Source organism: Echeneis naucrates, chromosome 6 (assembly GCF_900963305.1).
Source record: "Echeneis naucrates chromosome 6, fEcheNa1.1, whole genome shotgun sequence".
NCBI classification, from domain to species: Eukaryota; Metazoa; Chordata; class Actinopteri; order Carangiformes; family Echeneidae; genus Echeneis; species Echeneis naucrates.
In genome coordinates this window covers 16,008,893-16,025,783 of record NC_042516.1, presented here as the reverse complement: position 1 = coordinate 16,025,783, position 16,891 = coordinate 16,008,893, and the positions used below count along the sequence as shown (strand labels likewise).

Here is a 16,891-nt window from a genome sequence, read left to right as displayed (position 1 = left end):
AGTTCGACTTTCTCGCTTCGCGGAAGTAGGTATGTAAGTAAGTGCGGATAGAGCCAGAAGTGCAGCCCTGAAGATGTCTGACAGTGCAGAGTCTCCAACAGAAACACAAAAAGAGGAGCCACAGCCTCCGTCAGACGACTCGGCGGCTAACGAAGAGAAGAAAAAGAGTAAGAACGTGTAACCTGTCACAAGTGCTCAGCTGTTTAAAGGAATGTTGCTAATGCTAAAGAAAACAAACCAAGGCGTGTGACGTGAGAAGCAATTTTAGCCAATAGAGTGCCTTGTTGTTTCAGCTCAGCCAATGAGTGCTTTGCTCTTTACCGTGTGGCACTACTGGTTTGGAGCTTGGCTAAAGCTAAAGCTAACATTTATTTCCTTACATGTTATTTTTGCAGAAATACTGTTTGTTTGTTTTCTCTTTTGGCAGTTCACTTTTACCGTTTTTCTACCAGCAAGCTAAACCTTTAACAGTTAGTTAAAAAAATATTTAGCTTGTTTTGGGGCTGTAACTTCAATCCATGCTGAGATGGGTTTTCATTAAAGTATGTAAAGAATGCAGATCACAGCTTTACCCTGCAATATATATAGAGATTCTCCACAGATACAGACTTTCAGACAGAAATAGGCAAATAAATACAGAGAGCCATCGGGAAATTCAAATAATGAAAATATAACAAGTGATTAGGTGGATTGCTGGTTAGTTCCATTGCGTCACAGCAAGAAGCCTTCTGGGTTTGATTTCTGGGCCTGTGGCCTTTCTCACATTGTGTGTGTCTACATGTGGCGCCCTGTCAGAGATGAACCTCATTCTCGTCCAGTGTCAGCTGGGATTAGCTTCTGCACACCATCCGTGATCCTGATAGATGATGGGATGAGATGAGACAAGTGATAGATAAAGACATTTTTAACATAAATACCTTAGGCTAAAATAATAAAATTGTTCAGGAGCCAAAAGATGCACAAAATGTTTTGTCTGTATAATAGCTCCCATCCTAAATACGCCAGTTCTGCAATTTCTGTTTCTTCAATTCTGTGATTTCTCATTGTTAACGACAATACTGCTGTTATAGTTCTTGTTTTCACTCTGGTATAGAAGTTGTGGATTTCAAAGAGAATTTCTAGAGAAATTTCCCTGAACAATTGCCATTTAGATTTGTCAGGACCTGTCTTGCTGGCAGCAGCACTTTCACTTTTATTGTTTTTTTACAGTTGATGTGTTGTTGAAGGCAGTCGGAGACACTCCCATTATGAAAACAAAGAAGTGGGCAGTAGACCGGGGGAGGACGGTGCAGTCCCTGGCTCAGTTCATTTTACGCTTCCTCAAAATTGATGCCAATGAACAGCTAGTAAGAGATGCATTTGCTTATGAATTACAAAATCCTGATTTGGACAGATAATTCCATGCTTTAGCTCAGTATGTCTTAATATATAAATTCATCTTTTTTTTTCTCCCCCCCTTCAGTTCATCTATGTTAACCAGTCTTTTGCACCCTCACCAGATCAAGAAGTGGGGGTCCTTTTTGACGTGAGTACACAGAGGCACAACCTTCAATATTATTTGTTCCTAATGTTTAGTGCAACTAATTACAACTTATTTTCTTAAACAATAAACAATGTTAATGGCTATAGAAGTGAATGGTCCATTTGGTACACTGACCAGCAGAGGGGGCAATAATTAGGAAAAACCATGTGGACACATGTTAAAGTCCGCTGCTACTGATGGATGTCTTGAAAAGGAAAGACCTCAAAGTCCAGAATTCAGTGTGAACATCTGATTGTCCCACTGCTCTCACTACTTAACTGCTTGAAATGTAGTAATATATATATTTTATGACAACTAAAGTCTCAAAGTGCTTATCAGTAGAATAATTTTGCAGCTGCACATTTCACTGTTTTATTTAATAGGTTCTCTTTCTTTCAGTGTTTTGGAAGTGATGGCAAGCTGATCCTACACTATTGTAAATCTCAAGCTTGGGGTTGATCTCTTGAACTGCAACTCACTTTTTACCCCTTTTCTTTTTAATTTATCCTCCTAACCTGATCCTGAAACTTTGCCGATTGTTTTCTTTGAGGCTTCATGTATATGCATATTGTGAATAAATTATTGTGACTGCACAGCGCGTTCCACGGTTTTTGGTTGTTTGTTTGTTTGTTTGTTTTTCTCTTAACCACAACATTTGACACCTGAAAATGACCACTACACCTCTGGGCACAGCACTTGGTTTTGCACTATGCCGGTGCAGCTCAGAGTAAAGTTACAAAAAGAGCTCATTCATATGGCTGTTGGCTCAACACTTTACCATCTCTCTTATTATAATGTTTCTCTGGTTAAACATAAAGTTGTAATGTAGGGGATGTTAAACAGGTTGTGAAGGTTTTTGGGAGGTTGAGATGGAATCACCTCAAAAAAGGGACACACATTGGATGAGAGGGGGCACTGCAGTAACAGATGGACTTAGAGGGATTACATGATTCAGGATGGGTTTGTAACATAAATTCCCAAGAAAGACAGAAAAGAGTGCAGTGGCGTGGAGACGGACAGTTGCTTCACCAGCGTCACGTCTCCATCCATCTATTGGCTGGGAGGGTTAAAGCGGGACGTGTAGCTGTAGAGGTAAGGATCACTGACACTCATATACTGAAAACTATGAAAGGGCTGATATGGAGAAACTAAAGCAAGATCTTAAGGAGCTTTTTGATTTAAGAGCTTTTGAATGAGGCAGAGATAACCAGAGATTGTCGGCTTAGAAGTCTGCGAGAAGTGAATGTTTTACTGTGGTAGTTACGAGCTACTAAACTGCAGTAGGAACTTGTCACCGATGTCCATTTCTGATTAACTGAGTAGCATCAAGTTTTACAGGGTTGTATAAATAAAACAAGTGAAATGTGACCATAGGCTGGAATTATATGAAAAGCATTTTTCAAATTTTTTTATGTTAATAGGCTGAAAAAAATTTATACTTACTGCCCTAAAAATAACTGAACTATATGTTACATTTGTCATTTAAGCCTACATTGATGTTTCTGAGCTACTGATAGTTGAGATTTTATCAGTGAATGACGGTTAACTGTGGCCAAGTTTTCTATGTGACATACCTGTCAATGCAGCAACCCTGTATTCGTGACAGATTTAAATTGGTGTTGAAAGAATTCATGATTTTGTAGGTTTAAAATAACTAATATCAGTCTTCATGCTTAATTATGCTTGTGAATTAGTTGGAATCGCACTTCCTGAAGCCGTAATTAACTTTTAAACTGTATGCTCAATATTTTACCATTCTGACTGAACCATGAATTGAGGGGTAATGTTTTGACGTATGTCTAACATGAAAAAAAGTTTGTTGATGATGGATGATGATGAGTTTGTACATGTCAGAAAGCACTTATTGCAGTTTTTAAGAAGGACTTAGCTTCTGAGGACATTATAGATTGTACAGATCTGTCTGCTAATACAGAAAAAAAATCTACGCTGATTTTTTTTTTTTTTTTGTTAGACATTAGGCTAATGTGTGTATTTTCTATTGTCACCAATATTCAGATAACAGAAATCACCACTGTGTGAACTAGTGCTTGGGCTATATTCACCCTGGTTTAATTTGTGATATGTTTCAGGGGGTGCGAACTGACAAGCAGACATTACATGAGGGACAGAGAATGCACTTCAAACTAAGATACACCTAACACAAACAGATTAAACCAGATAATCAGGGATTACGCGCAAAAATTTCATTTAGATCTGTGGTTTATCCATAATGTCATCAAAAATGTAATCTCTTGATTTTGTTCCCCTCTGTCTTCTCTTCTACTCATGGTCCAGCAGTGGAGCTGATAATGAGTGGCAGGGCCAGGCCTGAGTGTGTTAATCAGGTAGCAGGAATGCTTTAATGTGGGTCTCAGGATATTATCTATAAACCCTCCTTATAAAAGCCGGGTCAGGGTTAGGGTTGGACACGAGGAACAGCCAACCCCCTTAAATGTTTCCATATGGACACTGTTTTAGTCCTCATGTGCTGCACTCAAGCATTTACTTTTCCATTGCTGCCAGGTGATGAATTACATTTAACGATGTCCTCCATCTCCACTTTAGATACACAAATTTTAATAACAATCTGTAGTATTTTCAAGCGACCTTATGCTTTTTTAGCACAGGCCCACTGATCTAATACATTCAGACAGAAGGGTCTGCAGGAGTTGAGGTCATGTATGTATGGCCACATCATTCATCCCAGGGATCAATAGCAGGATATCACATTAAAGCTCTCTGTGCAGCATACTGTTATGCGCTTGTATTCCACTCTGCTCTCCTAATGTGAACTGTCATCTACCTAAATCCTCTTTTGTTCACTTTTTTCTTCCATCTGTCCTTTCCCACATCACTGCAGAGCACCCTATACTGTTCCCTCCCAATTCACTGTCTTTATCGTGCTCTCTTTTAATCACCCTGAGTGTACAGTATCTCTTTGTCAGCTTTGTTTAGTTACTTTCTGTCAGTGCTGTTACGTCACATTTCCGTTTAAACCTGGAAGCTCATCACGTCTTAAAACCACCTCAAAGCATCTGTCCGTTCCTCTCAGCTACATCTGTGATTGCATTCATATCCTCTGTCCAGTTTGTCTTATCTGCACGTCTAGTTTTCCCCTTTGCCTCACCTCCTCCCCCCTCCCTTTCTCTCTAGCCTACCTCCCTACTGCCTCTCCCTTCTATCAAGTGGCCATGCTGGAGCGTATGTCTCGTCGCTCTCGCTCCCTGCTCTCCCTGACCTTGACCACTCTGGCTCTGGCCCTCTCTATCCTGGCTCTCTGCACCTCCTACTGGTGTGAGGGCACCCACAAGGTGGTCAAGCCCCTCTGCCTGTCTCCTGTCAAAATGAAGAACTGTGGTCAGAACAACAGTGAGCCTTACACCACAGGTACTGAGATGTAACACTGTTGCCTCTTCATGTCAACAAATGCTTTGTCCAGCTTCATTGTACTGTTTCACATGATTGATTTGTTTCCTCCATCACTATTTTTATTGACCCTTGGACAAGCATTTGTACTTATATATCTATGCATTTCCTTGTGATTGTGAATCAAAATGCTTACACTCATGAAGAGCCATGCTGTGATGATTATTGCAACAAATATGCAAATAATGTTCAATATCTTAATAACAGCAATGCATTGAGTCTTGGAATCCCCTAACCTTTTTTTTTAATAATAAATGATCACAGCTTTTACTGAAATAAACCCAGGAATGTACTCAATGTAAAAACTGGCCAAAATACAAACAAAATGGCCCTCAGAATTTATACGAAGTTTATTGGGTTTCCCTCCCACCGTCCAAAGACATCATGTTTGGGTTAATTGGTGACTCTAAATTGTCTGTAAGTCCCATCCTCGCCCAGTGTGAGCTGGGATTGGCTCCAGCGCCCCCCATGACCCAGAAAAAGATAAGTGGTTGAAGATGAACAAATGCATGCAGTATATTGTAGTTTGGACAATGGGTTGCTATTGCTGATGCATGTTGATGTATTAGCATGAAGCAGGCTGACACAGAGATAACTAAACAATTTCACTGACCTTTGATCATCACATTTTGTAAGATGCCTGTGTGGTGTAATGTAAAATATCATCTAGTAAAGGAACTAAAGTAGCTGTTAGTAAAGCTACAACAGTGAACAGGAGCATTCATGGCATTAAGCTTTGAGCTCAAAGCAAACGAGGATCATGCGAAGATTCCTTCCTGTCATTTAAGAGCAAGTGGCTACAGCTGCAATGTGCCCAAATGTGATGAGAGGGGAAAAGTTACATTCATTCATTCATCTTCTACCACTTATCCATTTACAGGTCACGTGGGGTGTTGGAGCCAATCCCAGCTCGCACTGGGTGAGGGCGGGGTCACCCTGCACAGGTCACCAGTCCATCACAGGGCCAACACACAGAGACAGACAGAGACCAACAACCAGGCACACTCACACTCAGACCTACGGACAATTTAGACTCACAGATGAACCCGAACATGATGACTTTGGATGGTGGGAGGAAACCCACACAAGCATAGAACGTGCAAACTTGCAAAAAGGCCCCAGGCCCAGGAACCGAACCCACAACCTTCTTGTTGTGGGGTAACAGCACTAACCACTATGTAGTCGTGGTGCCATGCAACAATAAAGGCAAAATTACATCTCTATTCCTTGTAGGGAAATTCTCTAAGTAGGAGCAGAAGACAGCAAAAAAAACAAAAAAACAAACACATACCGCTTAGTATTTTTTACATTCAATCTGAGAAGCTCCTATCAAGTTACCGGATAAAACATTTAAAGGAAACTGCAGGAAACGTGTTACAGATGAATCCAAATAATACATGAACATGTTGTCTCTGCATTACATCGTAATATCAATGTCTTTACCTAAAATGCCCAGGAAAGGTCTTCTGGTGACTAATTCCAAATTCCGCTGCAACATGTTCCCAGGAATCTAACAGTTTGCTATTGGCAACATGAGATCCACATTACCTCACACAACACTCACTGATGTTGTCTTAGATTTCTTTAGTCATCCACAGGTTGCAGGTATTACAATTATTAATATTAAGTCCTCCAAAAATGTTATTTTCTGTTGTTGACTTTTGCACTCTGCATGGCAACCACCACATTATTGGAACTAATCTTGCTGGATAAACTGACAGACTTCCCTGATTGTTCTTGGTTTTTTATGTTTATTAATCTCTTTTGGCCAATACCTTATGTCAGAGAGAATGTAATGATGGCTTAGAAATAATCTGTGTAGTGTGAGGACGTTTCCCAAATGTTTATTTGCACATGGAGAAGAGTTTTGCACTGCGTGCTCTCTGGTCTTTATTTTCTAAGTGGATATGTTTAATCCACTCTGAGATTAATAACTTTTGACACTGCATGTACTTTGTATTTTTTCACAAAAATAAGATCTACCTTTACTAATGCACAAGTGTTTCTAAATGTGCTTTAAAAATACACAGTTGCTGGTGGCTAACATAACTCCACGTGATTACAAAACACTGAGTGTAACTTTTGAGTACAGGGTGACTTAGTTATTTTTTGTCCACCATTTTTGCTGCTCAGTCTCACTATGAAACCATACTCTTTTTCTTTTCAAGTGGGCCTTTAGTAAATCCCCAGAATTGCATGTTTCCATGCAAAGTTTGTATTTGTTTGACTTTTAGTGCAATAGGTTTTGGCAAAGGAAAACAGAAACAGCAAACCTGTTAAGATAGGTGGCATGAAAGTGTATGACGTCTATGTCTGCTTGTCTACACATGCCTTTGTTTTTTTATGTTTGCCCTGATGGATCGGTTGTTACGGCTCTTATCTCAGAGGAAGACCATGTTTGTTTTGTTTGTGTGATTGTGTGTATGGATGTGGGTTTCCTGTCACAATGCTTTTTCTAAAAAAAAAAAAAAAAATGCAGGTTTGACTTATACTCATAGATTCACCCTAAATATGAGCACATCTTTGTCTGTCTTTGGCTCTCTGTGTCTGAAGAACTTTGAGGAGCTGGAGGAGCTTTGTCTATATAGATAAAACACATAAAAGAACATTCATATGATGTGTTTGTCAGTGCCGTCTCCTTTTGTTGACACGCAGAGAGTCCCACTCAGAACCCCTTCAACCGCACACTGTCTCCTGCCAGGAGGGAGGAGCTGGCCAGGATCCGACAGAGACAGCTGGCTAATGCAGTGCACTACATCTGGGAGACAGGGGAAGACAAGTTTACCTTCAGATACTTCCACACTGGTTTTTGGGAAAGCTGTGAGAAACACAGTGATGGTGAGACCACAAAGCACACACCCAGTGACTGAACTGCAATACAATGAGCTTTTACAGATCTAAGTGTTATTTTAGCTTTAAGCCTTACATGCACACAAAGTCCAAAGAAAAATGCTTTCAAATTTTTGGCTTCAGGTGAGAAATGTCGCAGTTTTATCGAGTTAACTCCAGGAGAAACACAAGGTGGGTTGTGCTTCTCTTGAACCCAGTAAATACTGTAGTTTGATGCACGGTTATCGATGCATCCATTGTATATTTGTTTGCATGTGTCACAGGTGTTCTCTGGCTGTCTGTGATTTCGGAGTTTACGTACATTGGCCTGCTGGGAATGGGCTTCCTGCTGATGTGGCTGGAAGTTTTGTGTTCACACAAAGAAATGCACTCTTTGAAAATCAATGCCTATGCAGCGATCTGCACTGTGCTATCAGGTGATCTGTTTTATATCCCTTAATATTTTACTATTTTATTATCCTCCTCTTTTTATAGATAGTAGTCCCTGATCTTTCCCTCATCCTAATGTCTATTTTCATGCGTTGTTGGTTTCACCTCCCTGTAGGCCTTCTTGGGATGGTAGCCCATATGATGTACACCACAGTATTTCAGATGACAGTCATTGTGGGCCCCAAAGACTGGCGACCGCAGTCGTGGGATTACGGTTGGTCATTTGCGTAGGTGTCTGCCCATACTGATTACATTGTATTGTATTATACAAATGTATGTATAAAATACATGATATCTGCAATACTGTAGAAATCTTTCTATTCTTTTCTTACCATTTCACATATCCCGTGTTCCCAGTCTCGCGTGGGTGTCCTTCAGTTGCTGTATGGGTGCAGCTGTGGTCACACTCAACTCCTACACAAAGACCATCATCGAGCTCCGTCGCAGACAGAGGCTACGGTTGGAAGAAGCGAGAGCTGCCAGTCACGCCCCATCTTACGACGAGGTTGTTCCAGGGGGTGGACTTTACTCCATCAGTGGCCTACTGCAGTGTCCGGACGGCATGATTGATGTGGCGTGGGCCCCGAATGGCAGCATTGTGGGAATGGGAAATGGGGATGTACCAACACTGGTTTTGGTTGGAGGCTGTGGGCCTGAAGGGTGCGAAGACTGTGAGAGGGAGATGGATGAGATGGAGGGAGGCATGGACCGAGTTGATTCCCCTTGTTAAGGAGTCATGCCCATCGACCAAAAGGGCTAAAAACTAAACAAAAGAAAGAAAAAGGGACGGACCAAACAGGCTTGAAGGACAAAAAAATGACTTCAATGTAGGAATGGGTCACACTGACATGCAAGAGTGCATGTTTTCTGGGTATTTCTCAGTGCCTCGTGATAGGAAAGCAAATGTGTCTCCATGTGTAAATGCATATAAATTTTAATTTTTGTACATTAACTTGCAGTATACCAGGAGTCACCTCAGTGATCATTTCATTGTGTGAGCAGGATGCTTGTTTCCTTTCCGCTGATGCCCAACAGAGCAGTCTGTCCCTTAACACTAAATATACTATATATTCTCATTTATCTGAGTGGGACACTAAACGTGTTTCCTATTTCAAAGTCTTCTTTCTCTATGACATGCAGAATTTTGATTTGATCCATGAATGACAGAGCTACAACAAACACGGTCTCTCTGCAGACGCACAGACAGACACATTGAGGTAGAAAGATTACAGAGATTTTGAAAAGTCTGCTCTCTGATGTTGAACAGAAGATTATGTGTAAACCAGTAATCCCGAGTTGGATGGAAAGAAGGAGGAACAGAGTGAGGAAGATGGAAGTCATGTGAAGGGATGGATACGGAGAGGGAGGGGCAGGGGCAAAATTGTCAGAACACACTGCCGTAGATTGCAAACACATGCGTCTATGCCATAAAAACAAAATATTTGAGGGAAATAATGGTTTACAAATGGGCATTGCTTAATGTGAAATAGGAAATTCACCTTCAATGTCTATAAATGATATTATGATCATATTAGATTTACTGTCCCAGATGAATTAAAACATGAAATCCAAATCACAATTTTTTGCAACGATTAATATGATATTATCTTACACTGTATTTTTCTCAGTGAAAAGAAGATTTTATTGTTTCCTGAGGAAGATGAATAAATTTATTTTCAGGTACAGATATTTGAAAAGAGCTTTGATTTAAAATACAGTTAATAGAGTCCAAAGCTTTTCAGCTACAGGCTATATTAAGACATTGAATAAAAAAAAGCAACTTTAAAAAGCTAATATTTCATGTGATACTTGTCATTACAATCAAAATTTACAAGTTCACAATATAATGTATCTTGCCACAACATAATAACCATAAACATTTACTTTTGTCTGTAAACACTATGCAAGAGTTCTCCTCTGTTAGCCTCTATTCGATATAAATTCATTGACAAAAACAAATGAATAAACCAACGTGACACTTAAAAGAAAGAACCTGAGAGGTCAGCTGCAACAAGACACTGCAAAATGAATATTTACATGGAGGAGTTGGGTAGAATGATGTCGGGAATGAAGAAAAACTGTGAGACTTTTAGGGGAAAACAAGTTCTAAAATAATGGGAAGACTAAAAAGAAAAGGGGGAGAATGGGACTGATTTCACTGTTTGATTGGTTCATAGTGGATAAGACGCATTGCATTCTCATTTTCAATCACTCCTTTGATGAATTCTCCCTCAGCCAGTCGCTCTGCAGGGGCAGAAGGAAGAAAGAAGAAGTTAAAGTGGGGAAACACCAAGTTGTACAATAAGTGTGTGGGGGACAAACACAGACTGAATAATGACTTCAGTATCTCATCTTAGAAATCTGGTCTTGACTGTGTGGTTGTGCGGCAGTAGCATGCAATGCACTGGAGGTACTGGAGGTACCGGAGGACTGCTACATAACAAGGCTTGCATGACACAAGTGACGCTCCAACTGGGGTTGTGCCCCCAGGTGGATTTGTTGTTTGTATTATTGTTAAGCCAAACAGCTGATTGTAAAATGTAATCTTCGCCAGAGGATGTGGGAACAGCTGCTGAAGAAAGGTAGTAGGAGCTTACACTGATTTTCTCTCTCTAATATCAGTGTATAGCAGTAAGAACACGACAGCCTGACATGCACCGTACACGTGTTTCATGTGTGGTGGTTCCCTCACCATTGTCTTTCTTTTCAAAGTAAGCCCACAGCTTGTTGGCTCTCTTCTCGGGTGTGTTCTCATCCTCTGGTAGCCTGCTCTGCTCCTCCTTGGGGATCAGCTTAAATATGGCCTGAGAGGGGGTTGGGTATAAAATGGGTTCATGATAATGCTGCAACTTTCCTCCTACACAAACAATGAATGAAACATAGGCACGGCGCATAACACCAATATGTAGAAACACGTAGCCTGTAGGGGAAGTTTTGTTATTGCTTGGTGAATTATTGTCTTGTGCGGACATGATGCTCTGATGCAAAACAACTTGATATTTACAGAGACGCTCTGAATTTTATCCAATCTGTTTCTGTAAACTCTATGAAGTTTGACTAAAAATAACCAAATCAAGTGGCCCGCTATTCAGTTCACTGGTTATGTCAGCACAGTAAGTCCACAGCAGAAACATACAGGCCTCATTTATCGCAGATAGTTAATCTGCATTGGGCCACTTAGAATGCAGCAGATTGTTAAATGACTAAATGACTGTGCACTTCAGGGTCAGGCCTTTAAGTGTGTGTCCCACTTAGTGTGGAAGAACTCATCTCCCACATTTAAGACACCTAGATTAACATGGATTAGTGCCAAGACTCAGGCTGGAGGCCAAACACCAAGATGTCATCTCTTTTCTCTCTGCACTCTCACTCTATCTCGCCCCTCAGATCTTTTGGTGTGTGCAGAAACAGAGTTTGTAGCTCAGCAGGTTGTGAGCTTTGTTTCTGTTATAAAAATAAAAGCAAGCAGTGTAAGAGGCCACGTTCAAGTAAACTACAGTTTACATCCTCATCTGGCCCGTCACTGTATTACATACCACACAAGACGGAATAATTATGGATATTTCATCCTTTTTCATTCACATTTCCTACATTAGAAACATTAGAAGACATTTCAGCATTGTTGTGTTGTGTACCTGTGACTTCCTGTGTGCATGTGATGGACACAGAAAGTGGCTAATGAGAGAATGTCCTCAGACATTTGTTACCTGCTGTGTCCACACGTCTTTAACTACACCTAGAATGTTTTGGAGATTAGGAACAATCTAATTCTGTTTTCAGTTTTGAAGCAGCGTTTTAAAATGCAGCCATTTTGTTCGGTGGCTGTAAACACCCCGGCCAGTTGGCCAGGAATTAAATCCCATTACAACGCCAGATGGATTCTTGGCTGATCTGTCTAAACCGCTAATAATTCTATATCATTTGTCTTGAAACAGAAGATGAGAAACTTTACTAACACCATCAGAGTCAGTTTTGATATGATAACAATGACTAACAATTATTCCACAGTAGTCAATAGTCAACAGTGACAGCCTAATAAATAAAATAGATTAATCTGATATGATGAGACTTTCTACTGGCAGGTTCAATAGTAGGACTGTCAATATTGTCTGAGAGCTAAATCTGTAATCACAGAGATTATCAGGAGTTTGAGGCCAATTGGGCAATCAATTAGGAGTGGAACCTACATATCATGAGAGGGTTGGATACTGTCCAACAAATACCAATAGATCGAATGTGAATGTTAAAGAAAGTGGCAGGAAAAACCTGGCAGTGGATTGCAGACCAACAATAATACAGTTACAAGCGTCAAAGTTATTGCCATAGAATCGGACCAACAATTCACTGACAGAAGACGCAGGAAAGTTGGACCATGTAAGATTTAAAATGCAGAGACACTATACAGGTGTTGTGTGGCACAGTTTTTTCTGTGATTTTTTTCTGTCCACATTTTAGAATAAAACCTTCCCAGGACCAGGAAAAAGACACTTGGACTTCTGATACTATCCACTCACAAACACAATTATTGTGATGAAACAAAGTCTCTTAACTGAGACCATAACTATTTCAGTTACCTTTTCCAACTGTTTATTTCCAAAATTAGACACATTTAGAAAATGATCTGTCAGGAAAAGGCAAAGCTCATCACACCACTCCTGTTTTGTTATTTCAGAATCATGGCATGAGTCACTTTATTTCAAACATCAGCTCAGGAACTGCTCTCACCTGGCAGATCTCTGTCACTTCGGTCTTGTTGATGTATCCGTTCTTGTCAACGTCAAACAATGAGAAGGCCCACTCTAGTTTTCGGGTGGTCTTCCCAGTGGAGGTCATGTGCAGTGCAATGATGTACTCCTTGAAGTCCAAAGTGCCGTCGTCGTTGGTGTCAAAGGAGCGAAACACATGTCGTGCGTAGCTCTTGGCGTCACTTTCAGGGAAGAAGCGGGAGTAGATCTGCTCAAACTCCTCTGGAGTAATGCGTCCCGTTGGGCACTGCTTCTGAAAGTTCTCGTACCACTGGCAGATCTCATTTTCGGTGAATTTGGTGCTGAGCTTGAGGTCGTCCAAGATCTGTTTTGATATAGCGCTACTGGTGGTATTTCCCATGGTACTTGCTTTCAGTTTCTCAAAAAACTATGAGTTTTGTAAAACTCCCAAGTATTTGCACTTGGGTTCTTCACCAGCTTTCCTTTCCTGTCCCACCTGGAAGACTCCTTTGATCAAAATATATTCTCGTTCACCAACTTGACTTCTTCTTTTAATGTTATTGACCAAGCAACACCCTGCAAGTGACTGAAAGAGCAATGTTTAGATTTAGAAATGTGACACATTCTATTCACACAGCTTGAATTTCGTAACTCTCCTAAGTAGATTGTCTTGTCAGAATCATCAAATCACATCAGATGTACCTGTTTGCCGAGTATGGAGACGATGGCAGGAGGCTGTCTCGTCTCAACTGTAAGACAGAGAGAGATAAGGAGGGCAGGGGGAAACTCACTCCTACTGTGGACGACTGGGTTAATACTGCTAATGCGGGATTTATGGTGGCTGAGCTATTGACTGAAATGAACCTCCAGATCCTAATATTCTCAATTAGGAAGATGCCTAGAAATATCTACTGAAATATCAGTATAACCATATTGAGCTCATTTTTCTCGTAATTTTTTTTTTTCATACAAACTGAGTTATTGGTATGCTTTGTTGTGTTTTATCCAATATTTTAACGTTTTCCTTTTTAATAAGACAATATTAATAATTTAAAACATGTCCAAGGCATTTCACTGTGTCTTCATAACCGGGATTTTATGGAAGTCAGAGGTGTTTGAGAGCCATGAATTGTAAAAACGTAAAAACACAAACTAACAGATTAGCAGACGTGGTGGCGCTGTGAGCATGGCTTTAGGTAGGTTTTCAAAGCTAGCTTTAGGTTTTCCACCACTACGTTTGCTATTTCAGTGGTGGCCTTTCAGTGGGTTTAGTTGACGACATCTAATTCCAGTCTGCCATCTGCCTCCTGCCTACCTTTACCTCAAATCCCACCCACGCCCCTCAGAGAATCATCACTCCTTGACCTCCTTCTTGTCCTACGGCAGCTATCATTTTGGCCTTTCCTGTCAGTTGCCTGATTAATTTTTTTACAGTAGTGTCGCCTCTTTGTCACCAAATTGTGTTGTCTGTAGAGTGCCCCCTTGTCTCTCCCTGTCTTTTTGTGGCATACCAGACTTAACTCTTCATAATTTCTGCACACAGAGTATTGTCTCGTGCACTGGTGTCAAATTTTATGTGCTAACACAAACATGCTCATTAATTACTCCACTTTTCTGCCTGGTTCCTGTAACTCAGGGCCACGGCTATCACCACTTTAAATTTTAAACTAAATGTTTAAATGTGTGACATACTGATACATCTTTGCACGAGGTGATGTGTAAACAGTCATGGCAGATGAATGTTTAAGTAGCATTTCTTTCAAGTATTGCATGTATTACACTATGTTTACCATTCTAATTTTGTTTTTGCTGCAGGTTTGTCTTTGTTCCATAAATATGCACCTGAGTTAGTATTGGATTATTGGACTGTATTGGACTATTGGATTAGTCTTTCTCCGCCCCATCCCACCCAATCCAACATTTAGCCAATTATCATCATCTTCATCCTGTGAGCGCCATGGCCAATTATATCCTCCTCTCCACATAACATTCCCTGACATCTGACCCATACCCTGGGCTTACAAGAGCTGGCGCAAGCAAGGATTAACAGTCACTCATGAAATGCTTTTCTACTTGTGGATACAGTTGACAGAGGTGAACGGAGTATGCAATTTTATATATATGTCTGTGGGTAACACTGAACAGCGGCCATGAGACGAGAGACTCAGGACCCAAAGACCTGGAGTCGGCCCCTTTCCCAATTCCCTAAAGGGGAGCTGTGTGGATATTATCCAGGTGTTTTAGTACAATATCTCATGTGCCACAAGTATCCACATACATTTCAATATAGTTCCCCAATGCTGAGCCTATTTTGTTTGTAAACCTTTCATCATCTAATCTCTACAAAAACGAGCTGTTTTTCTGTCATGTTGGGAAGTAAGTTCATTAGTGGAAGTAAGGCTAATTGGTGACTCTAAATTGTCCGTAGAGTGAGTGATGGACTGGACTACAGCACAGAAAAGCAGAGCCCCCCAGAGACCAGATCACTCCACAGACTAGAGACCAGACCAGCCATAATTGCAATTAGTAAAAGTCTATGAATTGTAGCAGCCAAACATATATAAATATCTGCAAACCGGCCATTGACTCAACACTGGCAATAGTCCAGTTGGCTGGACGGTATTACAGGCTATAAAGTGACAATCAGGCTTCACCTATGTTACAGGACTGACTGGTGAAATGTCAGCACTTACATATATACTGAAAATCTGCCTCACTTGGTGCCAGGAAACCAAGTTAGGCCTGTTCATTCATACACTTCTTCTTCTTCTTCTTCTTGATGCATTTGTGTCTGCAATTATTAATAGTTTTTGTCTGAGTGACTCTGACAGCATGGACATCATTTTGAAATGACAGTCCGGGAGACATATTTCCCAACTTGTATCTGAATGTTTTAAAAGTAAGAGTACTGATGCATAATACCTCAGGACCTATGGCACGAGAAATTGGAACACTTAACAGGAAAAAAGGAGAAAATCCCTTTCACAGCCCAAACAATGTCTTGCTAGAAAAACACTCAAATCTTAAGACTGAAAAAGAGAGGAAAAGAGGAAGGGAGTTGTTCCTAGATAAATATCTGGTAATGGGCTATAATGAAGCTTAATGACAGACAAGAACTTCCTACTAAACACAAGGAAATAGGGGAACAAACAAATGACTACAATCTTGACAACTGTGTCTGCCATTTTGAAAGGCCTCCAGTTGTGACGTATTTGATAAAGCTGACAGCGCTTTGCTCCCCGCTTCCATTCTACAGCCATTATCCACAGAGAAGGTCAGTCGCAAGTTTAGGGAAAAAAAAAATACAACAACACTTTTATGATTTAAGAGGACCGTCACGTGCCGCAATTTTCACTTTTGACAGCTCCTGAACTTCCACTGAGGTGAGTAATGTTCTGATTTTTAGGTAACATGCATTTTCTTATAACATTATCAGGACTGTCTTGATAGACATGCTTGCCAAACCTTCCATTTTGACATTTTCTTTCTCATATTCTTTTCTATTCAACTAATGTAATATTCTGCCCAAAATATTGGTTATCTGTGAAAAGGATTTTCATTTCAATTGAAGGTTTGAAGGGTTGTAGCTATTTTGTTAATGAATGTATAATGCTGGCCTTGTTAAGAATGAAGCAGAGAGCATAAAAAACATTTCCCATGCAGTCTCATTCCTGTATTTAAAATGAAACTATTTAACCTATTTTGACAAACTTCAGAAAATTCTTATAGTAATTCTGGCTATTTCTCTGTTCAAATTTAAATTGTTTAGATATCACTGTTAATGTATTTTTCCTCTAACCAACTCTCTTTGTTGTGATGTAGGAGGAACAAATAGGGAGAAGCTGCAGTACCACCAGGATAACATTTGTTTATCTGATGAGTGAATCAACCATGACGACCAAGATGGAAACACTTGATCCTTCGGCCTTATCAGACATGGCTTCTACTGTGACTTACA

General features: G+C 40.3%; 3 protein-coding genes across 6 annotated transcripts; 2 read left to right on the top strand and 1 right to left on the bottom strand.

The window, feature by feature from the left end:
• Positions 1 to 22: 22 nt before the first annotated feature.
• atg12 (ATG12 autophagy related 12 homolog (S. cerevisiae)) lies at positions 23 to 2,120 on the top strand. Of its 2 annotated transcripts, none has more exons than XM_029504149.1 (4): positions 23 to 167; positions 1,210 to 1,346; positions 1,500 to 1,525; positions 1,922 to 2,120. In XM_029504149.1, exons 1-4 carry the CDS (start codon positions 74 to 76, stop codon positions 1,944 to 1,946), a joined length of 282 nt encoding a protein of 93 aa, XP_029360009.1. In that variant the 5' UTR covers positions 23 to 73; the 3' UTR covers positions 1,947 to 2,120. The 2 variants fall into 2 exon arrangements, with proteins under 2 accessions (XP_029360009.1, XP_029360008.1); XM_029504148.1 differs by having other exon boundaries at positions 1,463 to 1,525.
• Positions 2,121 to 2,516: 396 nt separating this feature from the next.
• Positions 2,517 to 11,973, top strand: LOC115044811 (germ cell-specific gene 1-like protein). Of its 3 annotated transcripts, XM_029504083.1 has the most exons (8): positions 2,518 to 2,614; positions 3,821 to 4,909; positions 5,829 to 5,867; positions 7,604 to 7,786; positions 7,922 to 7,969; positions 8,062 to 8,214; positions 8,343 to 8,454; positions 8,585 to 11,973. In XM_029504083.1, exons 2-8 carry the CDS (start codon positions 4,714 to 4,716, stop codon positions 8,955 to 8,957), a joined length of 1,104 nt encoding a protein of 367 aa, XP_029359943.1. In that variant the 5' UTR covers positions 2,518 to 2,614; positions 3,821 to 4,713; the 3' UTR covers positions 8,958 to 11,973. The 3 variants fall into 3 exon arrangements, with proteins under 3 accessions (XP_029359945.1, XP_029359943.1, XP_029359944.1); XM_029504085.1 differs by lacking the exon at positions 7,922 to 7,969 and having other exon boundaries at positions 2,517 to 2,614; XM_029504084.1 differs by lacking the exon at positions 5,829 to 5,867.
• rcvrn2 (recoverin 2) lies at positions 10,383 to 13,333 on the bottom strand. Its single transcript, XM_029504140.1, has 3 exons — positions 12,953 to 13,333; positions 10,920 to 11,031; positions 10,383 to 10,471 (listed from the first exon to the last, which is right to left on the bottom strand). The coding sequence occupies exons 1-3, from the start codon at positions 13,331 to 13,333 to the stop codon at positions 10,383 to 10,385; spliced, it is 582 nt and encodes a 193-aa protein (XP_029360000.1).
• Between the last annotated feature and the right edge of the window lie 3,558 nt (positions 13,334 to 16,891).